Raw genomic sequence first — 24,848 nt, forward strand, 5'->3', positions numbered from 1 at the left:
ATTAATTTCAATAATTCGAATAAATTTTTAGGAAAATAATATAATAACTTTTTGTTTTTAACTTTCCTAAAATTTGGAAGGGTCAAGAAACGTCGTTATACCAATATACAAATCGATACGGCTACTACAAATGAAAAAAAAATAAATGGTTAAAAAAATAAAAGGTTTTAAATACAACTTATATTACCTATTATTACACTCAAATGGTTTTGGTCGGACACATCTTATGTGTGATTTACTGATTTTGGCCTCGTTTAGTAATATTTTAATCAGCCTTTCCTCGTTTCTTCATTTCCAACCTTTACTTTAAACAAAAAAAAAAAAAAAAAAAAAAAAAGTGTAGTCAAATAAAAAATTAAATATTATTATTTCCCGTCAGCATACACGGCAAAACTCGCATTATATAACTTCTCCCAAAGTTGCAGAGAGGCACAGACTCAATACTCAGAAAATTTGAGAAAGAGAGAGAAAGAGAGTGATAGAGAGAGAGAAACACTATCCTCGTTCCCAGATTTCGAATTTTTTTTTTTTTTTACATCTCCCAACAAATTTTCTCAGAAAGATTCTTAACGAAGGAAAAAAAAAAATAAAAATGAATTCAGAGTCGTTGGAAAATCTCCACCGTCCATTGATAGAATCGTCTAAATCGTTCATCGATTACCGGCTCGAGACAGTGTTAACGGACCGAGAATTGCCGTATTACCGGAAAATCTACCTGGCGATGATGATAGAGATGAAGTTCCTCTTCCACCTCGCCGCTCCGGCGATCTTCGTCTACGTCATCAACAACGGAATGTCCATCCTCACTCGTATCTTCGCCGGCCACGTCGGCAGCTCCCAACTCGCCGCCGCTTCACTCGGCAACAGTGGATTCAACATGTTCACCTACGGTCTTCTGGTAAAATCCCTAAATCCCAAAATTCCTTATGAATCTAACCGGTTTCTAAACCGGATCCGTTGAGATTTAAACCGAATCTAATCGTTTTTTTGGTTTGTTGATTTTCCGGTGAGTAGCTTGGAATGGGAAGTGCGGTGGAGACGTTATGTGGACAAGCGCACGGAGCTCATCGTTACGAGATGCTCGGCGTTTACCTCCAGAGATCGACGGTGGTTTTGATTTTAACTTGTCTTCCGATGTCGCTTCTCTTCATCTTCTCGAATCCGCTTTTGAATTCGCTCGGCGAGCCTGAGCAAGTCGCGTCGATGGCTTCGACTTTCGTCTACGGTATGATTCCGGTGATTTTCGCCTACGCTTTCAATTTCCCGATCCAGAAATTTCTCCAAGCGCAGAGCATCGTGACGCCGAGCGCTTACATCTCCGCCGCGACTCTCGTCATCCACCTCGTCTTGTCGTGGATCGCCGTTTATCGATTAGGGTTTGGTTTGTTGGCTTTGTCTTTGATCCATAGCTTCTCGTGGTGGATTATCGTCGTGGCTCAGATTGTGTATATTAAGATGAGTCCGAGATGTCGCCGGACTTGGGAAGGTTTTAGCTGGAAAGCTTTTGAAGGTCTCTGGGATTTTTTCCGGTTATCGGCGGCTTCCGCCGTTATGCTCTGTTTAGAGTCGTGGTACTCTCAGATTCTGGTTTTGCTCGCCGGACTTCTCAAAGACCCTGAGCTCGCTTTGGATTCTCTCGCTATTTGGTAATTTTCCCGATAATTCTAAAATCTCATTAATCACAATTATATTTTCTGACCTTTTTTGAGACGTGATAATAATAACATGGAGAAAGAGAAAATTAATTGAGAATCTACTTAAATTAATTGAAGATTAAGACAAAAGTGATTAGCGCAAAATGTTTAATTTAGTAGTAATTTTTGTTGTTATACTCGTCAAGTTGATATTTTTTTAAAGGAGATTTCTTCTATGTTCACAAATTAACGATGAATCTGAAACATAGGACAAATTATTGGTCGGATTAACGTGAGACAGATGTAATTAAATAACGGTTAAATAATTGAAGTGCTTTTTTTGATTGCTTTTTCTGAGAAGAGTCGAAAAAGACGACTCGTTTCTCGTCACGTCTTTATCTTAGTCAGTAGAAGCTCTTTCTTTGTCGTTTACTAAGGGTATCAACTGCGTGTGGTTTCTAATTAGTAAAAACGACATGCACTTATGTGCTTGGACAAACCAAAAATCTCACTCAATCACTCATTTTTTTTTGTGTTTGCAGCATGTCAATTTCAGCAATCTCGTTCATGGTCTCCGTTGGATTCAACGCAGCTGCAAGGTTGGTAACAAAATTAAAATTTCCATCTTTCTCAAAATCATTTACTCGAAATAGGATTTTTATTTATTTCTTGTGGTTATTAATAATAATGTTTTTTTTTTCCAATTTATGTATAGTGTGAGAGTAAGCAATGAATTAGGAGCCGGAAACCCAAGGGCGGCTGCGTTTTCCACCGTAGTAACGACCGGAGTATCATTCTTACTAGCGGTTTTCGAAGCCGTCGTGGTTTTATCGTGGCGACATGTGATCAGTTATGCGTTTACGGATAGTCCTGCAGTGGCTAAGGCTGTTGCGGATTTATCTCCCTTTTTAGCCATCACTATTGTCCTCAATGGAATTCAGCCTGTTTTGTCTGGTAAAAAAACACACTATAATTACATCAAATCAAAAATTTTTGTTTTAATTATTAATTTTAAATTTTTAACTAATTTTTTTTAATATACAAAATATTAATAGGTGTGGCTGTTGGATGTGGATGGCAAGCATTTGTGGCGTACGTTAACATTGGATGTTACTACGTTGTGGGAATTCCTATTGGTTTCGTTCTAGGTTTCACTTATGATATGGGAGCAAAGGTAAATCTCAATATATATATATATATATATATATATATTTTACATAAATGTACATAACAAACCATGATAAATGTAATAATAAATGTGTATATATAATTGATTGGTGCAGGGAATATGGACAGGTATGATTGGTGGTACATTAATGCAAACAATAATCTTAGTGATTGTCACCTTCCGAACTGATTGGGATAAAGAGGTAATTTAAAGTTTTTGTAAATAAGTGTTAGGTACAGATCTTGGTATGAGTTAGGATAGATATGGTACTTAACAATTAATTTAATTTTGTAATTTAGGTGGAGAAAGCTTCGAGTCGATTGGACCAGTGGGAAGAAAGCCGTGAGCCGCTTCTGAAGCAGTAAAAAAAACTGAAAAAAAAAACAAGGATTTTTTTGTTTCTTTTTCACTTTTGGGAATTTTGATGTCAAACAAAAATCAGAATTTTTGTTTCCCGAAATTTGGTCGAAGAGGATCACCTGAAAGATGCCAACTGATAAAAACACTTAGTTTTTCAATCGAAAAATGTATGTTGTTTTTGTTGATTAATGACTCCGAAATTTGAGGTTTTGTCGGTGGTTTATGTTATGCCAGATATAAAGGAAACAAATCTAAATTGTTCTTAGTTTGAAGAGTGAATATTTTTTACATTAAAGAGAGTGAGTTTGTTTTTTTGGAACACAATTTTACCAGCTTCTGTTAGTTCCCTTGTATTCGTTGATTATTATACATGGAAGACATCTTTCACGCGTCTAATTAAAATGCATAATCGATTTAATAAGTGTTATACTATTATGAGTTAGGAGTTAGGACCAATCGTTCCTGACAACAAAAATGGTCCAATCAATTATAAATGAATCCAACCATCATCAAAAATTCATATACTCGTACCAACCGTCGAATTAAATCTTCCCAAGCTTAGCGGAGATGGGCCAAGCTTTTGTCCTCTTGTGTCATCATCATCCTTTGACAGCAAAAGTGAAAGATGCTTCAAAGGACTCTCAGTTTAAGTTCTATGAGGTGAGACATTGGTTTTGCTTTGCCTAACAACATTGGCAAACTCAGCTTATCCTGCAGATTCTACCACAAGATCCCCTTAGATAAAAAGGATCTTCAATATTCTTGATATTGGTCGTATGCAAATGACCCACTTTGCTTGAGGTCCTAAGTTGCGAATCAGAAGGGCCTCCTCCTCATGTTTCAACAGCAGACATACCTTTCTCTGTTGGTCCACAAGCTTACACTTAAGGTACTCACTCATTTGGCGCCTCAGCATCAACCTCCAAATCAGTGTACTTGACAAGTTCCAAACTCAAGCCTTGTGTATCTGCAAATTTACTTTACGGTGAAGTAAGACAATGCACTAATGCAGCATTTTCCTTCTAAGATGTCATCAGAATCACAATTTTACTCTTTAATTTAGCTTCTTAAGACATCTATATACTTATTTGTGTAGTGATTTGCTTACGTGTCATGTTCACAACGAGTTTCACAGTTTTTTGCTTACGTGTCAGCTCCAGAATGAGTTTCGGTCAAAAAAAACTGTTTAACTCCATTTTGCAATTACATGTTCTTTTTTAATTGATTCTTAACTGATGATGTGTCAAAAATAACTTAAAACAAACCGGTCTAAATTATAACAGTTTAATGCTTAATTTTGCTGTCAAATTAAACCGTTTCTAAAATTTTAGAAAACTGAAATTTATAAAAAAATATAAACAAAAACGTTTTTTTTTTTAAAAAAGAATCTTCTATATCTCTTAGAATTTACCATTTCTTATGTTTTTAAAATTTAGAAAAAAATTTAACAAAAATATATAAAAAAACAAAAATAGAATCTATTTAAAAAATAATGAAATGTTGTCTAAAATTAAAAAAAAAATAGAACAAAAAAAATTAAAGTATAACTAACTAATGGAATGACGGTATTTGTGATGTTTAAAACACATAAAACAGTGATCAAAATCAAATAAGTTGATACAGTACTTCAAAAAATTATATCTAAAATACGTAAAATAGTGATCAAAAGATCTCAAAACTATTTAAACTAAATTATTTGGATACTACTATGTTTTTATTTTCTCTCTTCTATTCAATATTGTTTTCACGATCATGTCTTCCAACATTAAAATGCAAAAAAATCTAACAAACAAATATACTCAAGAATAAAAAACAAATGAATCCAAACTACTCTTAGATTTTCAAACAATCAAATGAAAATTATATTAGTCCGCACAAAACGCAGGAAAGTTAACTAGTAACTAGATTCTAACCCCGTGCGGACGCACGAGAATAAAGACGCACGGGAATATTTTGTTTTTTTCTAATATAATTTGTATTTATTTTTTTGTTTAGATATAATTTGTTTTGTTATTTATTTATTTTTTAAATCAAGAAATTTGTTATCATGTTTTAACTTTAAATAGTATAGATTTGTATATTAGTAGAATAAGAGTATTGATTAATTAAATATATATCGATCTAATATAAATTATGAGCTTTATTATGATGTGAATTTAAATTTACACATAAACAATCTATATATATTTAAAATTTTTTTTTAGTATTATTATGACCACGATCATGAAAACATAATTCTAATCCGGTCATTCTCTTAATTGAAAATTAAATGTTATTATAAAACATATATAGCTCGCTCATTCTATTAGTCCGAAAAGAACTATGGTTATAAAACTATAATTCTAACCCGTCAATATTTACTCATTTTGAAATAATTTTTATATTAATATCTTGCATATTTTGATAACTCAAACCGCATAAGACCATAATTATTAAAAAAAACCTAACTCATCCATCAAATTACTATATAATATTAATATTTATCAGTTTTTAATATATGAAATTTAAGTCTGGTTGAATATGATTAAATAAATACAATAAAATATTCGTTAATCATATGTTATTTTGAAAATATTATTTGAATTTCAAATGTTAAATTAAATGAACCTATATTTAAGGAAATCTAAAGTAATTTAAATTAATATCTATTATTCAGAATTAGATTTAATACAAAAATTGAATAGTTTGAATTTTAAATTAAATATAACCTATATTTAAGGAAATCTTTAAATATCTAAACTAATATCTATTTTTCGGAATTAAATTTATATAAAAGATAATATGTTTTTTAAATAATATTGTAATAAATTAGAATAATTTTAAAATTGTTTCCAAATATATATTTTTTTAAATAGGAGTGTTTGGAAGCAAGTACTAAAAGTACTTCTGGTTTAATAGAATAGATTAAGTAATTGTTCAACATTTTCCACCCAAAACTTACCATGACAAGAACACTACTACAGTTTAGTCCTAAACATATGGTCCAGTACATTTTATCCTTTTCCCTCCCACCTTTGATGACTAAAAAGACGGTAAGGTTATGACAACGCATGAAGATGTTTACAGCATCGTATAGCCCAAACCAGCAAAAAGAATGATCACAACTTTGCACCGGCTTAAACATGATTATATGATCGCGGAATGCACTAAATCATGAGGTAGAACTAAGAATACAGGATGCTCAACTGAATGTATTCAGAGGAATTGTCACATAAAAATTGAGAAAATGTTTATTTGCAGATAGCAACAGATGTTGGTAGAATCTTTCTTGAATGATAACACACGCAAAAAAAAAAACTACTTGAGGAACTTCTCCAATATTCACGGATTTGAAGTATCCATCATCTCCAATGATGTGAGCTGTTTGGTAGCGACGACATGTCTCGGTCGGTTCATCATTACTGTCTAGATCGAAAACAACAACGACTTTCTTCTCCTCATCAATGAAGAAACTTCCAGCAAAAGGGTCAACAGGAAAACCAGTGAGCAGACTCATATCCACTTCCAAAAACTTGGTCCAAGACAACGCATTGGGATCAATCTTATCGGTAACCCAAATCTCCATTACCTCACATGTCTCCCACCGTTGATGTAACACAGCGAGCTTCTCGTCTCTGATACAGAACAGAGTCACAGTCTCTTCATCGCCAGAGTGAAACGGCAGAGAAAGACGCGGTCCAAATCTCTCTGATGTGAAATCAAAGCAGAGTAAAAAGTCTTCAGTCTCTGTTGTTACTTCTCCTTCCACTATTATCTTCTCTTGAGCGAAAAAATAAGCATTTCCCTTCAAAGTCACGCTGCGTTGATGAGACGGTATCTTCCAGTTAGGAGTGAAATCAAGAACCTTCCATGAATCAGAGCTAAAACCATAGATCTCGTAGCCAAAATCGCGGCTGTTTACGCTTTGATAGAAATCGAAAACCCTCAAGATTTTGTGATTACGGTTCTTATCGTACCCGAGAGCAAATCTGTCGAATCTGTGGAAATCGTTTATGGGTTGTATCCACTTGGTTTGCCCCAGATATGGGTTCCACACCAAGAGCCTCGAGCTGTCTTTGGTAACGCATAACAACAAACCGTCGCAGTGAAAGGCCTTAGATATCTCGACTGGTTCAAGTATACTTACTGGATTTATAGATGGGTCGAAGAATTCATCGCCGTCGCTGCGGATTCCTTGGAGATCGAATTTCAAGGAACAAACTTTAGAATCCATCACCATGAACCCTAGAAACTGATTCCTTGCTGCTGCTTTTGCTGCTTTACCAAAGACCCGATTTTTGGATAGAGAGTTCCACTTTTTGCAAGTTGATCGAACTGATCTCAGAGATGTTATCGGAACCCTAGAAAGTATTTCCGATAACAAATCGTCGGTAAGATCGGACATCGTCGTCATTCTTCAAAGTTTCAACTTTCAAGGCTGTAACGAAAAAAAAATATTCAGGTGAATGATTAAGAAACGGTTTGCTTAGTGGGCTAAAATGTATAATGGGTTGTGTATTTGCATGGACATAAATTTTGGTAAAGGCTACACTTTCAAAACAAGGCCTACTTCATTGCGAGACAAAACGATTCCATTTTCAAAAGTCAAATGCGACGATGAATCAACCTCGTACGGGTAACTCTAACACAAGCAGCAAAGGAAGAAGAAGATCCCGATCTCCAAACCCTAGCCATCATTTTTGTTTCGCCTGATTTTGCTTTTTTTCCTTTTCGATCTCTAAATTGAGTGGAGTGGAGTAGAAAAGTGTGAGCTTTTTAGAGCACACAAAATGAATGAGAAGACGGCCGGTTCGATTATTCGGTTGATACTTTGACCGGTTTCGACCGGTTCAATTTGATTGGTACATTTATCGGTTCAGATAAATCTAATCGGACCCGGGTTTTCAACCTTTATTTTAGTAGACCAGTCTTCTCAAACTGCGATCCAATTGCCACACTCTTCCATCTCATATCTGTGAACAATTCATGGTAGAAATTCCACAAAATATGATTTAAGGCGGAACCACTTGAATCAAGTTGGGGGCGAATGACTCCAATAAATCTTTTTAAATTGGTGTAATTTATCAAAGCCTACCTAATAGTAATGTCTTTCACTCATAAAATCATATACACTCCTAATTGCCCCCAATGAAAAAACAACTCTTGCTCCGCCATTGAATTTAATCCAGATAATCTATGAACATGTTGCATACGAAATTTAGTTGAACATGTCTCCTAATTTAGTTGAAACGAGTATCCTAATTATAGATACGAAAAGCTAAAACACACTTACACATACTTTATTATAATCTAACTCCTCGACCACTAAGTTATATCACAAATATTTCTCTAAATTTTTCAAACAAGATCTTCTGTCACTGCGTGATTGAATTCTTATTCCCATGAGTGAAGTTACACAACGAAGACAGTGAATCCAATTTCATGAGTAAAGCTTCTTCACACTTTGAGTACAAAAACATATAATTAAAAACAGAGTTATGATAAAAATTTGTATTCGATATTACAATGACAATTAAGTTCCCATGCTGTCGTGTAGAGTAGAGAAGACATGACAAAAGTTGTTCGTCAGACACTCTTACCATGTGTTTCCTTTTATTAGAGGATTCCTTTCTTAGTTTCTTTTCTTGAGCAACATCTTGAGAATTTTTTTTTTGATCAAAACATCAACGTATCTTGAGAATTCTCACACCAAAAAGAAAACAATGTGAAGATTTATAACCGACTTTCCGAGTTTTTTTTTGGATCTAAAAGTGAAGATTTATATCGTTTTTTGAAATTTTTATACAATGTTGCGAACAACTTGTTCTACACCAATACAAAGAACAGAAAAGAGTAACCCAAACAAATCAGAGAACAAGATGTCAAGAACATCAAGGGTGTCTAATACAAGAGAAATAGAATTCTAGGAGATATGAAGAGAAGCTTCTGGCCGAGTTTCTCTCTTTCCAAACTAGGTAGATGATAGCTTGGAAGATATATGAGCATGATGAATCTTGATTAGTCTAGAAAAAAGGATCAGCAAGGAGCAAGAGGTATAGTGAGAAGAGCTGCAAAGATGGTAACAAGGAAGAAAGATGAGCAGATCATTTGCATAAACCTTGTGCCTTGGCAATCACGGAAAAGAACTCATCAAGGTTTTAATATTATATTACCTTGTGTCTCTTGAGAAACGCGTAGTTAAATAATGCATGTATGTTACCAACGTAAATGAAGATTACAAAGTTACTACAATGTACAAAATACAAATCAACGTCTAGAACTCATCAAAATTCAACACACAATATTATTTTTGGTTATATAACAAATACGAGCACTACTTTACCACCGGATCCGTGGCGCAATGGTAGCGCGTCTGACTCCAGATCAGAAGGTTGCGTGTTCGATTCACGTCGGGTTCAAAACCCCGGGTAAATTTGGATCTTAATTTTTTGATTATTTTTAATACGTTGAAATTTCATCGCAACCGTACATAGTCACGACTTTAAAAAAAAAATCATCAACGGCTTAGATTATTCTAAATACGCCTTAGAAAACAGAAAATCCCAATTTCATAATTCTCCCAAAACCCTAATCCATTCTTCCACATTTCGCTGTCTTCTTCTTCTCCATTTCTTCTGCAACATCAACAACCCTAGAATCAATGACGTTACTCTCTCGAATCCGTTCATCGGCGTCTCTCTTCCGCCACCTCAACCCGTCGCCTCAAATCCGCTCTCTCTCCTCCGCGTCATCGATCCTCTCGCCGGATTCCAAAACCCCTCTCACTAGCAAGCAGAAGAGCAAAGCCGCTCTTTCTCTCCTCAAAACCGAGAAAGATCCAGATCGAATCCTAGAAATCTGCCGCGCAGCTTCTCTCACTCCCGATTGCCACATCGATCGAATCGCTTTCTCCGCCGCCGTCGAGAACCTGGCGGAGAAGAAACACTTCGCCGCCGTAACAAATCTTCTCGATGGGTTCATCGAAACCCGACCCGATCTCAGATCGGAGCGTTTCGCCGCTCACGCAATTGTTCTGTATGCTCAGGCGAATATGCTTGACCACTCTTTACGAATCTTCAATGAGCTCGAGAAGCTTGAGATCCCTCGTACGGTAAAATCCCTAAACGCTCTTCTCTTTGCTTGCTTAGTAGCTAAGGATTACAAGGAAGCGAAACGAGTTTACATGGAGATGCCTAAGATGTACAAAATCGAACCTGATCTCGAAACTTACAACCGTATGATCAAAGTGTTTTGTGAATCCGGGTCTGCTAGTTCGTCTTACTCCATCATCGCAGAGATGGAGAGGAAAAGGATAAAGCCGACGAGCTCTAGCTTCGGTCTCATGATCGCTGGATTCTACCACGAGGGTAAGAACGAAGAAGTTGGGAAAGTGTTGGCAATGATGAAAGAGCGTGGGGTTAGTGTCGGTGTCTCGACTCACAACATTAGGATTCAGAGTTTGTGCAAAAGGAAGAAATCTGCAGAGGCTAAGGCTCTGCTTGATGGGATGTTGTCTTCAGGGATGAAGCCGAATTCGGTTACTTATGGTCATTTGATTCATGGGTTTTGCAGTGAAGGTGATTTAGATGAGGCTAAGAAGTTGTTCAAGGTTATGGTGAACAGAGGATGTAAGCCTGATAGTGAATGTTACTTCACTCTCATATATTACTTGTGTAAAGGTGGAGACTTTGAGACGGGTTTGAGTCTTTGTAAGGAGAGTATGGAGAAGAATTGGGTTCCGAGTTTTGGTATCATGAAATCGCTTGTCAACGGATTAGTTAAGGATTCGAAAGTCGAAGAAGCAAAGAAGCTCATTGCGCAAGTAAAAGAGAAGTTCACTAGAAATGTCGAGTTGTGGAATGAAGTCGAAGCCGCATTGCCTCAATAAAATCAAAGATTTTGGTATTTTTAAGTTTACAAATTTTCTCTTCAGATGAAAAATCTTTACTTGTGTCAGAAATGAAATAATTTTTAGACTATAGTAATCTATTGAGAGCATCTTGGTAGCTATAGATAAATTCTGTTTTATGTTTGGCCCATGTTAGATTTTTCAGACATAATCAAGGAAAACTCATGAACTCATAGGTTTTTCAGTTTTGATTTTGGGATTAAGGTATCTGTAAGATTGGTCAAAGCAATCAAACGAAGTTAGCCTGTCTTAATTGTCAATTGTGTGTGTATTTATCTATTTATGTAATTAATATCTTAATATCTTTCCTATGTTGTTTATATTATATAGTATGATGACTATGTGTGTAAAGAAGGATGTTTAATCTTTACATGGTTACCACGAACTATGTTTTTTTGGAGTAAGAGTTGATTTTTGAGGTTTGTTAGAAAAGCAGACGCGTTGGCTTCTTCTAAATAAACGAACAGAGAAGAAAACCCTAAAAATAAGAATAGAAGGAAAATCCTTTTATCCAAATTTGAGAGAATCCAAACATGGGAACATTCATATATAACAACAAGAGACAGCAAAACTTTGTGATCCTCCCTCAAATTCTCCTGTCATGCAACATCATTTTCCTGGGAAAGATCTGATCTTTCTTTCAGATTCATTTTGCCCAGACAGGGTTTGGATCTGAAAGGATCGATCAAAGAGACAAGATCAAATCTTTCCTTAAGGGATTCATCGAAAAGGATTTGTTTGTTCTAAGAATCAAGAACACAAAAAAGAACAAAAAAGGAAAAAAAGAAAATGATGAAACTTTGTCCTTGTTTCATCAATCCACAACAACTCGGACCTAATTCGCCTAGAGATTCATTCGATGAAGGTCTTACTGCTTATAGAGGCCATAGCCGTAAACTATTTGTTCTCTTCACATTTCGCTCACACAGAAAAGGTACTCTCATAAACGTCGTTTTTTTCTTCATCCAAATCAATCTTGTCAAGATTTTGATCATCATTTGGTTTCTGAAAAATGGTTATGGCTATGTAGGGAGCTCCAGGCAGAAGTACATAACGGACGAGATAAAGAAATATGGGAACGTGAAGAACTGTGGCAATATCTTCAAATTCAAGGAACTAATAGCTGCAACCGACAATTTCAGCATGGACTGTATGATTGGAGAAGGTGGTTTTGGTAGAGTCTACAAAGGCTTCCTCACCAGCCTAAACCAGGTCCTTTTTCAATGTCTCAATCAAATCTTAATATACGTGCCCATTTGGTGAAAAATAGTTGCTAATTTTTGTGTGTGTTTTGATTGAATGATATGAGAAGTTTAGGTGGTGGCTGTAAAGAGGCTTGACCGGAATGGGTTGCAAGGAACAAGAGAGTTCTTTGCAGAAGTGATGGTATTGAGTCTGGCTCAACATCCAAACCTTGTCAATCTCATTGGCTATTGCGTAGAAGACGAGCAACGAGTCCTTGTTTACGAATTCATGCCTAATGGATCTTTGGAAGATCATTTATTCGGTAAAAAGTTTTGACCCTTTTCATGATTGATATAACTAAAGCTTCTTGCATATTGTAATCTAAAGTTTTAATCTTTCTTCACTACATAGACTTACCAGAAGGTGCACCAAGTCTAGACTGGTTCACGAGGATGAGGATAGTGCATGGTGCAGCAAAAGGGCTTGAGTATTTGCACGACTATGCAGATCCTCCTGTGATTTACCGCGATTTCAAAGCTTCAAACATATTGCTACAATCGGATTTCAACTCAAAGCTGTCGGATTTCGGGTTAGCTAGGCTTGGACCAACTGAAGGCAAAGATCATGTGTCCACTAGAGTCATGGGAACGTATGGATACTGTGCTCCAGAATATGCAATGACGGGTCAGCTCACTGCTAAATCCGATGTCTATAGCTTTGGTGTTGTCCTTCTTGAGATCATTTCAGGAAGACGAGCTATTGATGGAGATAGACCAACCGAAGAACAAAACTTGATCTCTTGGGTACATTTACACAAACTTGATGCTTCTAATACACTAATACAAATTTGTGATTAGTCTTTTGGTTTATGGTAGTATTTGTAGTTGCTTGAGAAGGAAGAAACCAATTTGAAGTCTTTTTTGGTTTTTTTGGTAGGCTGAGCCGTTATTGAGAGATAGGAGGATGTTTACGCGGATTGTTGATCCGAGTCTAGAAGGGAATTATCCTCTGAAAGGGTTGCATCAAGCTCTAGCGATTGCAGCCATGTGTTTGCAAGAAGAAGCAGAGACTAGGCCATTAATGGGAGATGTGGTCACAGCACTTGAGTTCTTGGCTAAACCTATTGAGGTTGCTGATAATAATAATACTAATACTACCACTAATCTTGATTCCGATGCTCAGACATCATCATCTGATTCATAAAAAAAAAAAGACTCTATTTCAATCCTTCAAATCATTTTTTTTTTTTTGGTTTACTAACGTGAAACCCAAGAAAACTAATTAGGGCTAGAGTTCGAAGTTAATTGGATGCAAATAATTCTTTTGTAATGTGGTGTAATATGGCATTGAGGGATAACGAAAGCATCATGTGGCTTACATCATTAATCTCATACTTACATTTTTTGTTTGGTTCAAGCGGATGAATCTTGATCTCTTTCTTTTCATTAATCTTTTAATTACGTTCATAATTTCACGTTCCAAGAAAGGAACAATTACAAATCTAATCCTTGTAATCGAATTCCGAAAGGCATATAAAGAGAACTCTCTACCAAAATTGTAAAAATATTATATCTCGTACCTCTTTAGAAGCATAATAAACTTATTTTTGATACCTTTATTTGCAGAAACAACATATATTCTTGTTTTTTTTTCTCTCTCAAATTTTCCTCCCTCGGGTCAAAAAAGGTATGTGATTCATTTAATAAGAAGTTGTCTTTCTCCTCTCTATACATTGGGAAGATGACAAGTGTACCTGAGCTTTCGATGAGAGGCAAGAGCTCTTTGAAGAGCAACATCAACTCTTGAATTCTCTCTGAACAACTGATCATATAACTGGCAAACAAACTCAGACACTTCCTCTTCTTCATCATCCCAAAGACCACAACACTTATCATCGTCTCTGTTCGTCTTCTCATGGTCACTATCTTCCCAATCACTTGTCGGTGTCGGTGGCTCCGTATGTTCTCTTTCCGTTTCCTCTTCCTCTTCTTCTTCGTCTTCTTCTTCTCCAATCTCAAACTTACTATTCTCTCCAATGTTGTACTCAGACGAGCCTTGGGATGTGATTAAAGGTGTCTCTTGCGGTTCTGTCGAAGGACCAATCACAGATTTGGCACCAGAGTCTAAGAAGGCTTTAACTAGAGCTTGTGTTGGTCCATATGTTCCTGAGAAGATTATTATCCTGTCTCTCCATGCTCCTACCTATTTCAAAAAATACGCTAAAAGCATAAATGAACAGGAATGCAAGAACAAGAAAATGTTAACAAGAAACTATCACACAGTTCTTTTGGTTGTACAATGGTCAAGTGCCATTACCATCCAGCGAATGTCATCAGGAGTTAGGTGTGTCGAAGGGACAGTTCTGCGGAACATAAATGCTGCGATTTCTTGATCATCTTCCATCACCTTTTAACATTAATTAACAAGTATTATTACATACAAAAATAAACTCTGCAAAGCTATCATATTAACAACAGAAAGAAGTTGGGAAATGAAAGCATATTCTTACTTGGGTTTGGCGTCCGATATAACGGTGGATGATATTCCCAACCTGGAAGCATTTCTTGATACGCACCAGATCCGAGATTGAGCAGATGTTGGAAAGAATTGAAGCAGCCTTTCGGCGATTGCTTTGCATGACTGACAATATACTGAATTTGACACTCTGGAGAAACTTATCAGCGAGATCTCCAGGTTCAGCAACCACAAATACATCATTTTGCCAACTTAATGAAACCAGAAACCAAAAATGTATCAGTTAACTAGAATCAACATTTTAGACCTGAGCGTCTTGTGGTGGAAATTGAAAAGTTTGGACTAACCTCAGTATCGAACCATTAGAATCATTTTGAAGCGCTAGATGTATGATCCCCACTTGGGGCAAATTCTGCAACTTTTCATGCATTTGTCGTAATGGAATGTAGAGTTGTCTTAGTCGTGGAGGAGATGATGGAGGAGACAAAACTGTCTTTCCAGCATGACACCCGTCCAAGCTTAGTGGCGGAACCATGTCGATCCTATTAAACTTTTGTGGGCCATGATCAGGAGTGAAGAGAAGTGGGCTCGGGGGCAAGCTTCCACTTATTAGAGGAGAATTAAATGGTGTGGGGAAAGCAGTTCCTGGAGATGGTTTCGGGCCTCCAGGAGTAGCATGTAGTGAAGATAACTTTATTCCATTATTTGAACAAAACGACTCAAGTGCACGAGCATGATGCTTTACTCTCCCTGAGTCAGGACTATGCTGAGCCTCCACAAGTAAAACATTGCGTCTCCATCCTAGAGAAGGACTGCTCTCTACTGTCCAGAAAAAGAATAATTAACTAAGCTAACAGTTTGAGAAGGTTTTTATGAAAGGCAAATTGTTTGAAATGAATACCTCTGGTGTTTGGTAGCTTTCCATTCATAAAACGAGGTTTCAAATTCTCACACCATTTCTCATCGTTTAGGAAGGGGAGTGTCAATCTTTCGCAGACGTTTTTCAATACTTGGGAATTGCTTTGTATATATTCATCAATTGCAGCTTCTAATTTTAGCCAGATTGCTGGATCAGTCTCATCCAACTCCATTCCACAGCGATCATCAACTGCATAGACCATATATGTACAGGCTTAACTGAATTCTACGTCCAAGCACTTTTGTGTTACTATAATTGCCATGGATTAGAAAACTCAAGATTTCCTAGGTGTTTAAGAGGATAGAGTTTTCTTGCATTTTGTAAAATAAAATGTGTATTACCTGGGTTGAACCGAAAGTATTGTATCTCTGGCAACAAAGGGAGTAGTGTGCTTAGAGCTTCTTCAACCCGTTCCACTGAGCATGCACTCTCTATCAATACTTGCCCAGTATCTAAATAACGCCATCCACCTTTCCGTACCTACAAGGGAGTTAGATAAACATTGACAAACATTACAACGACGGCCAGATTTTATTCGTCTTATGTATATCAGTGGTTTTTCTCATATACATAGAGATTTTTCACAATATTATATTTTGTAATTGCCATTTGCTGCTACAATATCATTAACTAAATCCAAAAATAGGAGAAAAAACGGGAATTACCCTTGTTGGTACAGATCCAGAGCCAATCGAAACCAAGCAGTCAATTTTTGTGTCAGGCCATAGAAGTTGTGCTTCTCTGATGGCAAAAATTGTAGGATTGTTTGCCACTATCGCACCATCTTGCCAGCGGTATGAATCTTAAGTGATTTAAAAACGAGATTGTAAACAGTATCAGCGTTAAAACTTACCACAAAGTCTCAAGGATAAGGATAGAGAAGAAAGAAGGTAGACTTGTACCGACTGAAAAATCGTCAAGATAATATGGAGCAGCTGATGATGCTCGTATTGCTTGCCAAACCTGATGCTTACAACTTCCCATAAAAGCACTTTGCTTGTAGTAGCCAGCTTGATCACTGGCAGTTGATGAAGTTAGTGTACTGCCGCCTGAATGATCTGAAAATGCATATGACATTTCCGGTGTTCCAACAGAATACTGCAAATAGAAAAAGAGAGCATATGATACACAAAAAGAAGTATAGGCAGGAGAACGTAAAATGAAAAGCCCTTCAAAGCAAAATAACAGAGAATACGGAATCAGCCCAAAGTAAAAAAGTGAAGTGTAGTACCTGGTAGTTCCGAAATATAAATGGCTGTGCAGGCATCACACTAACAAGAGTAGATACGACAAAGACTTTTGGAACATTCTTCACAGCTGATTCTATTAGTAGATCTCCATCCTCATCGGCACACATTTCCTTTAACAGTCTCTCGAACTCCTCTGCACTGTGCTGCAAGACAGTGTATTATAAATTCTGACTAAGTCACGTAGGAACCAACAAGAGCTAATCGGTAGTCTACAGGCATATATTTTTACAATCCTAAACGGACATTTGGAAGGAAATCTTAAATTTAAAATCCAAGACAGTAAACAACATCAAAATGATGAATCCTTAAAACAAAAACTATAAAGCATTGCTCTATATTTCTATGTCCCTACAGAAGAAGTCAACTGTGAATAGACCAAAGGAACTGTATATACCTTGGATCCATGGATAACAACTCTGAAACTTTGTGAGGAACTTTTATATAGCTGATCCAATTTTTCCCGCCAACTTGCAGCTTCATTGTCCTTTGGGACAGGTTCAGCAAAAACAAGCTTTCCTAAAGAATAGTCATCCAAAGTAAACTCTAGAGCCAATATTTCAACGAATCTGTTCAGCTCAAATGGAATTTCTACACACCTAGATTCTTGTAAATTTCTTCGCATTGCTCCAGTGTCATAAGCTTGACACCAAGAGCAATAGCTAGCATTCCTCCTGTTGATGTACCGCATATTAGGTCAAAAAGTTCATGTATACGCTTGCCACTTCCCTTCTCAATCTCCTTAAGAATCTGCACCGTTGCAAGACCTTTCATTCCACCTCCATCCATGGTGAGTATTCGCAGTCCTTGCTTTGGTACTTGCCTGCCTTTTATTGAACGTCGCAGAATGTCATTTTCTCCTGTCATCAGAAGAAACATATTGTATGTAATCCCCAACTAGATTATAAATAAAAATGGCAATTCGATACACAAGAAACAAACCAAGAATTGCCAAAGCTCGAGCCGCAGCTTTATTGACTCGTGGTTCAGGTGTTACAGTCAACCGCATCAATAACTCCCTCAAACTCTCCGAAGTGATTAGAATACGACGATTTTCCAAACAGAAGGCCAAGTTCCCAACTGCTAATAAGGCTTGTCTTTGAACCTGAGGAAATTAAAACTCAGTCCAAGAAGCTGTGGGTTTTTTTGTTTTTTTAATTAGGAGAGCAAAAATGCAGCTATCTTACTTCAGGATTCTTATGGGCACACAAGGATTTTAAGGCTTTTAGCATATCCTTGGTGAGCATCTTCTGAGAAACAGAATCAGATACGAAAGCTAAGGTGACCACGACTTGTAGCACGGATATCACTTCGTCTGGGGCCGCTGATTTCAGAACAGTTTCAGTTGGCTTCATTATATCACACTTCATCAGCTGCATTGCTACGCCAACTTCTCGAGCAAGAGATGATAAAGCAACGCATGCTTGCTCAACCTATCAAACCTGTAGTTATGGTGATTGTTCCCAAAAGAAAGTAGATAAATTATTTCTAGCCATAGCAGAGAACAAAAACCAACATACCACGTGGCGGTTGTCACTAGTTATCATACTTATAAGCTGCCTCACTGCATTTTCATCTTTACCAATAACAGAACGATTTCCTTCATCTTGCATTATCTTCACCAATGTAGATGCTAGAAGGGGATGATGACAAGACGAAGAACGGAATATAAGGGGAGAGAATGCACTTAGCTTGTGCCTAGATGCTCCAAAATAGGAAGTGTTTTCTGTCTGGCATCATGGAAACGCATCCTTAACATATAAACTTAACATCTACAGAATGAAAAGTAGCAGACAGACCGTGTAATGTATGTTCTTCGTACCTCTATCTGTACATTCACTGATCTTAGATTCTCATCAGACACAATTCTGATATTTACAAGAGACAAGTGGCGAAGCTGATGCAAGGGCAAAATTTCTGGAAGAAATTCAAGGGGATTACCAAAAAGCCGTAGTATTCGTAGCCCAGCCATCGCCCTGCATTTTAATCGATTAACAAATCAGCCTCCTACAAATTGTAACAAAAAAAAAAAAGAAAAACCGTAATACCAGTCTGCTGCCACAATGACCTGAAATCAAGAAGAGGCCGTACGAGTTTATTGTGTTCCAATGACAATTCAACAAGACCAACGCACTGTCTTAGTTCCGCTGCACAAGAGTTTCCACCAACATCAGCTACAAATTCTAATGGTTCCAAGTACAAGCAAATTTCCAGGTTAAGCTCACCAGGAACAGATATAAGCATGTTGTTGTCAACTCTAAGAACTTTAAGTTTTTTCAGCTTCCCTATCTCAGGAGGCAAAACTGACAGTTTGTTGTTCTCAAGGCATAGCTTCTCAAGAAGAGGCAACTCAGTCACTTCAACTGGCATTACCTGCCCAGCATTGCAAAGGATTTTAAAAGGGAACATCAAGCAAAAACTAAACTTTTTTTTCTTGAAAAAATTGCTAAGTTATTGAGCTTTTTCCCTATCTTCTTCCTTGGATTCAAGAAAAGTTGAGGAAACCTTACCAGTAAACCACAACCAGATAGGCTTAACGAGGTCACAGTCTTCCAATGCTCACCACAAGAAGAAGCAACGTCGATAGCCGGAGCAGGAATGGCTGCAGGCATCATATCAGACCGCATCAGCCTTGTTAAGACGCCTACACCGTCGTACTGTTGACCGGAGCCAGCCGCTTTCATCAATGTAACTGCTCGCAATGGCTCCCTTCGTTTCTCAACTCTCATCACGACCCCAACATTGTCTCCACCTTCGTCGCCGCTCAATTCAACCACCACTGTATCATGCGGCGCAGGCAAAGCAACCATCAGTTGCGATTCCAGTCTCAACGCCACCTGTTCCTCGGAATCTCCCGCCGTCCAATCCAAATCAATCCGAAAACCTAATTCCGGATCCTCCACCGCGGACGGAGAAGACGAAGAAGATGAAACCGAAGTCGGAGATCCCAACGGAGACGCCGACGACGATCGGATGGGATCGTCGTTTAGATCATCGGCACCGTAGCTGAGACTCAGACGGAAACTCTCCGACGATCTCTTCCACCCCAGTCCCCACGACATCTCGACGATCTCCGATCACCGCCGGGGGGAGTGAAATCAAAACCGGAGAATCTCGAATCAAATCGGTAATTGTTGATCGGACTTGGATGATTGAGAATTTCGATGGTAGAAGAGAAAAGAAAATGTAATTCGATCAATGGGTGATGAAAGTGATTATAGGAGATTAGTCTTTCACTTTCTCATCTGCATTCAACACTCATTTTTCTTCCGTTTTCTGATCTTCGCCGGAATTTGGAAATTTGATAATACTAGTACGACGTCGCTGGCTTTAAAAAAAATATTTTCATTTTTTCCAATAAAGGCCCAATAGTAGTTTACTGTTGAGCCCAACAAATTTTTCCTTTGTACAACAAGAGTATCATTTTGAACACCGGATGAGTGAAAACTCAATGCAGAAATAAAATAAACTGATTTATTTATTACATTGGCGTAAAATTGATTTACAGCATGAGGAGAGAAGAAAAAAAATAAAATAATTTATGTCATAGCTTGGCAATTGGCATGCCCAAATCTAATTAATGAAATATCAGAAACCAATATATTAATTCTCAGATAAAAAATACTATAGCACTAGAGTCGAAGCTTAAAAAACCAAGAAGGCAAATAAGAATTAAAAACATAAATTACATTTAAGTAGAGAGATAGATATATAACTTATTAGATGATTCCATGTACACATCTCACTGAACATGCTATGTAGGAGCCAGTGCCGAACTAATCATTTTGACTGCCCTAATCTAAAATTTAAATTATGCCCTTTTCTATATTTTTTTAAATAAAAAACAATACAAAAATAAATAAAAAAACTAAAATTTCATAAAATATTTCAACTCCATAAATAGTTTATAAAAAAAATAAAAAAAAAATAAAACAAATATTTTATTATTGAAATACGACACTCTTTGCATTTTTTCCTGCAAAATCGTTCATTAACCTCTTATAGTCGAGTTTTTCAACCATAGCTGTCTTAATAGATAATAAAACTAACTCATTTAATCGCTCTTGTGACATGGTAGATCGCAAATAATTTTTTATCAGTTTTAAATTCAAAAAATTTCTTTCAGCAGTGGCAACCGATACCGGAACTGTCAACAATATGCGATAAGCAATTTCTGTGTTTTTATAACAATCACCGGCAGCTAAAAAAAAACTTAGATCAAAGGATTTTTGGCTCTGATACCATAAAATATTTCATAAAAAATATTAATTACTGTTGATTTCATAAAAAACTGATTATATTTATTAATAAAACAGAGTATTTATATAGCTTCATATCGTCCATTTTGCTGTTACAACATCGATGTGGGACATCAATAAAAAGGGCATACTCTTTCTATTTTGATAATTGATATTATGTATCTTATATATAAAAGTTTGCTCAACTTTCTTCATATGTTGACACATCAGCATTGGAGAGGTTGACACCTATCACTTAAATTTTAATTAATAAATTTTAATATTAAATTTTAAAGCACTTAAAGAATATGAAAAGTTTGTTTGATTAATTGACTCATAATTAACATTTATATTAATGTTAAACAAACATTTATGTTTAACAGATTAAAAATATTAATAGATATGTATTTAATTTTTATATAGCTGTAGATTACTTAATAATATTCCAGATGTATTTTAAATTAATTTTTAAAATTATTTATAATAAAATACTAACAATTAACTAATATAATGATTTATATTTATTTTAATTTTTTATTAATTAATTATGAATTAATATTTGTGTAAATATTAAACAAAAATTTATGTTATAACTAATTAAAAATATTGAATGATACTTACTAATTTTAATATAACTTTAAATTATTAAATAATATTCAATATGTATTTTAAATTAATATTTTAAAATTTTTAGAATGAAATATTAACAAGTAAGTAAGTAATAAGTGATGATTATATTATTTTTTATAAAAATATATAAAAAATTGAAAAAATTGAAAAAAAAGAATTCGCACGTAATGTGTAGGTATTCACTTAGTACTAAACAAATTCTATATTATGCTCTTTAAATGATCACGGAAATCTGTTTGCCCTTTTATTATGGCAATAATATGCTCTTTCTAATTCTAATTGTTTTATTATGTTATTATTTTTTTCCTTTCTAATTTTTTTTTAAATTTTGTTTATTTATATATACTTATTATATTTAAAAAATTAACTAAAATATGCCCTTATAAATTGGATGTCCTAGTCCGTTGCCTACCTTGCCTATGCTCTGGGCCGGCCCTGGTAGGAGCCAATCTTGAATACTTTGTTTATATAAGGGTTCTTGCAATAATTGCATAATGGTTGAGAAATATTACTTTTGGGTAGAAGGTAAGTCTTTTTCCCCTTAAAGTCAGGCTTTAAAAATTGACCGGGTTTCATATATGAATCTTTACCAAATAAGCATTCAATATGAACTGTGGTGCAACACTCGTCGCACCAATAGAACACCTTTGTATTTGTATCACTTAAATCACGTTCACAGATCTCACACCAAACTTTCTCACATACTTCTTCCCCACATAAAATCTTGAGAAAATGTCTGTCATGTTTATACATTGCTTTGTATGGTATAGTAGCGCACTTGAAACATACAATAAAATTGCATCACAGTAGCGCACTTGAAACATACAATAAAATTGCATGTGATGCAATTTAATTGTTTTAAACATGCTTCTTTGCATATGTGACATATGGGATATGCATTTTGGTCTAAACTTAGGAACAATGGATGTTCATGACCTTCGTAATCAAACGGCTCAGAAACTGAAGCACACCGTACATCTAAATTGAAACGAGACTCCCCTATGTCACACCTATATATAAAGCCACCTAAATAACGAAAACAAGCTTCACATAACTTCAAGTGACCCCACTCATTTAGCCTCACAAGCTTTAATGTAAGTGGATAAGGATGTAACACATGTTGTATTCTGCGGCAAGATTTTGCGCATGTTTCATGGAGGATGAAATCACATTCCATACAAGTATAGAAATTACCCTCAAAGATAGGCAGAACACATGCCTGACAAAGCTTATTTTCGTCATAGAGCATGCTGATCTCGAGTCGGAGATGATGGCCATGAAGAAAATGAAGTATCACTCCTTCTGATATCACAATAAACAGCCTTTCATCTTGTGTTATGTCATCATCTTCTGGTACACCTTCAAGTTCTTCTCCATCACACACATTTTTTCCTAGAGCACATCTTGAACGAACAACATAATCACTACACTTGTCACAAGTATATGCACCATAACCACCGTCAATACATTGACGACAAACTCCACAAGACCACTCTCTTGATTGAAGAGAAGAAGTGTAGGAGAGACGATGGTGGTGACGTGATATCTTGATGATGTGTGGGGAGTACATGAAATCATTATGAGCTACATAATTGCATTTGAGACAAACATAGGTGGGATAAATTTTTCTCAGCAAACCACAAACGTTGCAAGTTAAGCAAGTTTGTCTGGGGAAAAAGGTGAGGGGATGGTCATGTGTTTTTGGTTTTTCTATAACCAAGGGTATCAGTTTCATCGCACATACTGGATCCATGAAAACCTGACAAATGGTACAAGAGTATACTAGTCTGCTTGCACTTTTTCCACAACAGAAACATTCATATCTGTAGGTTTCAAGATAGTAGAGTTGGAGAGAATGTTCAGGGTGGTAAGGGTGTGTGATTTTAATAGGAGACTCGACACATTCTTTGTGGTACATTTGTTTACAATGAACACAAAAATAATAATATGTGCCTAAATTTGAGCCGTGGCATATACATTTAATATGACTATCATCCACGTTAAATTTTTCATTGTTGGACCAAAGTAAATGGAATATTCGATGAAAAGACTCATCACCTATTACAGAGACATCACACTCTGGAGAATAGTAGACCGGAAAAGGGTTTATATCACCACTGAAGCTCTTATCCCACCGTACCAGAGGGCATTAGAAAAGGGGTTGAGGAGGGTAGTCGTGGCTGGCTACTTCAGCGGAGGAAGAAGGGCTTTTTTATTTGTGGCATGGGACGGTACTTTGGGTGGTGATAAGCCATAAATAGTTTACCATCCTTCTCTACCTCATGAAATCCACCGTTAGAATCCATGACTGTTTCCGGTGATTTCTTTTTTTTTTAATATGTTTCTGTTAAAGTATTTTAAAATTAGTTGGTCTACAAATATCAAGCTTTTAACAATTTTTTACTATAAATAAGGAGATTTGAGTTTAAACATATCCTTTACTTGTAGTTATTGGATCCTTAACGTGAAAACGACGTGAATTATGTTCTTATCTTTGTAGTTGTGATAACTGTTCTTTCCAAGTAAATAAAGAATCAATTTTTCTTCGCAAATGGTTTACTATCCTCTTTGAAGTTAGCTGACTCTTCAAGATTTTAATTTATCTGATCCAGTTGATCAAGAAGCAAATATAGAGGTATAAATTCATAATTTATTAGCTTGATAAAGTCTTTTATTTTTTGGTATCTATTAAATTTCAGTTAAGGTCTTTCTAAATGATTAGTTATACAAGAATCTAGTTTTTTTTTTTTTTTTTAACTATCTTCTACAACAAACATAAAATTTTGAATCCAGACGTCTAATTTTGAGTTTAGATTCCTTAAAAACCATGTTTTTGTCATTTGTGAAACTATCAGATTCTTCAAAATTTTAATTTTCGTAATCAACTGTTAAGCCACTTTATATAAACCAAGACTTTACGAACTCGATATACAGTTTGTTTTTTCATAAATTAGATTTTAAGCTAAGTCTTTTGAATCATTTTATAATGAAAATTGTAAGTCCATATTAGTTTTATTTTTAGTTGTGATTTAACGATTAAAATAGGCATTTGTCCACATCATGCACGAGAAAATTCTGGTATAAAAAAATGTATTCACAATAAC

General features: G+C 35.9%; 6 protein-coding genes and 1 non-coding gene across 8 annotated transcripts; 4 read left to right on the top strand and 3 right to left on the bottom strand.

Annotated features, from left to right (window-relative positions):
• The first annotated feature begins 419 nt into the window (after positions 1–419).
• LOC18010336 (protein DETOXIFICATION 37) lies at positions 420–3,474 on the top strand. Its single transcript, XM_006391890.2, has 7 exons — positions 420–898; positions 1,015–1,646; positions 2,177–2,233; positions 2,350–2,588; positions 2,690–2,808; positions 2,918–3,004; positions 3,102–3,474. The coding sequence occupies exons 1-7, from the start codon at positions 593–595 to the stop codon at positions 3,165–3,167; spliced, it is 1,506 nt and encodes a 501-aa protein (XP_006391952.1). The 5' UTR covers positions 420–592; the 3' UTR covers positions 3,168–3,474.
• Positions 3,475–6,343: 2,869 nt separating this feature from the next.
• Positions 6,344–7,824, bottom strand: LOC18010328 (F-box/kelch-repeat protein At3g13680). The gene is made up of 2 exons (XM_024157585.1): positions 7,769–7,824; positions 6,344–7,579 (listed from the first exon to the last, which is right to left on the bottom strand). The coding sequence occupies exon 2, from the start codon at positions 7,553–7,555 to the stop codon at positions 6,344–6,346; it is 1,212 nt and encodes a 403-aa protein (XP_024013353.1). The 5' UTR covers positions 7,556–7,579; positions 7,769–7,824.
• Positions 7,825–9,488: 1,664 nt separating this feature from the next.
• TRNAW-CCA lies at positions 9,489–9,560 on the top strand. Its single transcript has one exon. It is a non-coding gene; the product is annotated as a tRNA-Trp (tRNA).
• A 169-nt stretch (positions 9,561–9,729) lies between these two features.
• On the top strand, positions 9,730–11,279 carry LOC18010324 (pentatricopeptide repeat-containing protein At1g61870, mitochondrial). Its single transcript, XM_006391892.2, has one exon. It carries the CDS (start codon positions 9,803–9,805, stop codon positions 11,027–11,029), a length of 1,227 nt encoding a protein of 408 aa, XP_006391954.1. The 5' UTR covers positions 9,730–9,802; the 3' UTR covers positions 11,030–11,279.
• A 380-nt stretch (positions 11,280–11,659) lies between these two features.
• Positions 11,660–13,516, top strand: LOC18010318 (probable serine/threonine-protein kinase PBL23). The gene is made up of 5 exons (XM_006391893.2): positions 11,660–11,984; positions 12,081–12,262; positions 12,368–12,557; positions 12,647–13,038; positions 13,172–13,516. Exons 1-5 carry the CDS (start codon positions 11,840–11,842, stop codon positions 13,436–13,438), a joined length of 1,176 nt encoding a protein of 391 aa, XP_006391955.1. The 5' UTR covers positions 11,660–11,839; the 3' UTR covers positions 13,439–13,516.
• Positions 13,517–13,822: 306 nt separating this feature from the next.
• LOC18010319 (phospholipase A I) lies at positions 13,823–20,153 on the bottom strand. Of its 2 annotated transcripts, none has more exons than XM_006391894.2 (18): positions 19,387–20,153; positions 19,102–19,249; positions 18,945–19,023; positions 18,699–18,852; positions 18,397–18,606; positions 18,064–18,309; positions 17,819–17,981; positions 17,476–17,736; positions 17,274–17,395; positions 16,861–17,022; positions 16,532–16,727; positions 16,295–16,431; positions 15,971–16,109; positions 15,612–15,818; positions 15,058–15,529; positions 14,745–14,961; positions 14,552–14,641; positions 13,823–14,437 (listed from the first exon to the last, which is right to left on the bottom strand). In XM_006391894.2, exons 1-18 carry the CDS (start codon positions 19,936–19,938, stop codon positions 13,961–13,963), a joined length of 4,032 nt encoding a protein of 1,343 aa, XP_006391956.1. In that variant the 5' UTR covers positions 19,939–20,153; the 3' UTR covers positions 13,823–13,960. The 2 variants fall into 2 exon arrangements, with proteins under 2 accessions (XP_006391956.1, XP_024015505.1); XM_024159737.1 differs by having other exon boundaries at positions 15,058–15,532.
• Positions 20,154–22,161: 2,008 nt separating this feature from the next.
• LOC18010354 lies at positions 22,162–23,799 on the bottom strand. The gene is given in 4 exon segments (XM_024157589.1): positions 22,162–22,521; positions 22,556–22,650; positions 22,939–23,322; positions 23,541–23,799. Coding segments are annotated over 4 exon segments (1,098 nt in total).
• Positions 23,800–24,848: the final 1,049 nt, after the last annotated feature.

The sequence above is a fragment of the Eutrema salsugineum genome, unplaced genomic scaffold (assembly GCF_000478725.1).
Source record: "Eutrema salsugineum unplaced genomic scaffold, Eutsalg1_0 scaffold_8, whole genome shotgun sequence".
Classification (NCBI taxonomy): domain Eukaryota; kingdom Viridiplantae; phylum Streptophyta; class Magnoliopsida; order Brassicales; family Brassicaceae; genus Eutrema; species Eutrema salsugineum.

What these genes read in the sequence shown, in the direction of transcription:
- LOC18010336 (XM_006391890.2), top strand. Translation starts at nt 593, where the DNA reads ATGAATTCAGAGTCGTTGGAAAATCTCCACCGTCCATTGATAGAATCG. An exon ending in TGTTCACCTACGGTCTTCTG is followed by an intron (nt 899 to 1,014) that starts GTAAAATCCCTA and finishes TCCGGTGAGTAG; the next exon opens with CTTGGAATGGGAAGTGCGGT. An exon ending in CTTATGATATGGGAGCAAAG is followed by an intron (nt 2,809 to 2,917) that starts GTAAATCTCAAT and finishes TGATTGGTGCAG; the next exon opens with GGAATATGGACAGGTATGAT.
- LOC18010328 (XM_024157585.1), bottom strand. Translation starts at nt 7,555, where the DNA reads ATGACGACGATGTCCGATCTTACCGACGATTTGTTATCGGAAATACTT.
- LOC18010324 (XM_006391892.2), top strand. Translation starts at nt 9,803, where the DNA reads ATGACGTTACTCTCTCGAATCCGTTCATCGGCGTCTCTCTTCCGCCAC.
- LOC18010318 (XM_006391893.2), top strand. Translation starts at nt 11,840, where the DNA reads ATGATGAAACTTTGTCCTTGTTTCATCAATCCACAACAACTCGGACCT. An exon ending in TTTGGAAGATCATTTATTCG is followed by an intron (nt 12,558 to 12,646) that starts GTAAAAAGTTTT and finishes TTCACTACATAG; the next exon opens with ACTTACCAGAAGGTGCACCA. An exon ending in AACAAAACTTGATCTCTTGG is followed by an intron (nt 13,039 to 13,171) that starts GTACATTTACAC and finishes TTTTTTTGGTAG; the next exon opens with GCTGAGCCGTTATTGAGAGA.
- LOC18010319 (XM_024159737.1), bottom strand. Translation starts at nt 19,938, where the DNA reads ATGTCGTGGGGACTGGGGTGGAAGAGATCGTCGGAGAGTTTCCGTCTG. An exon ending in TATCTGGTTGTGGTTTACTG is followed by an intron (nt 19,250 to 19,386) that starts GTAAGGTTTCCT and finishes AATGCTGGGCAG; the next exon opens with GTAATGCCAGTTGAAGTGAC. An exon ending in GTGCCCATAAGAATCCTGAA is followed by an intron (nt 17,982 to 18,063) that starts GTAAGATAGCTG and finishes TAATTTCCTCAG; the next exon opens with GTTCAAAGACAAGCCTTATT.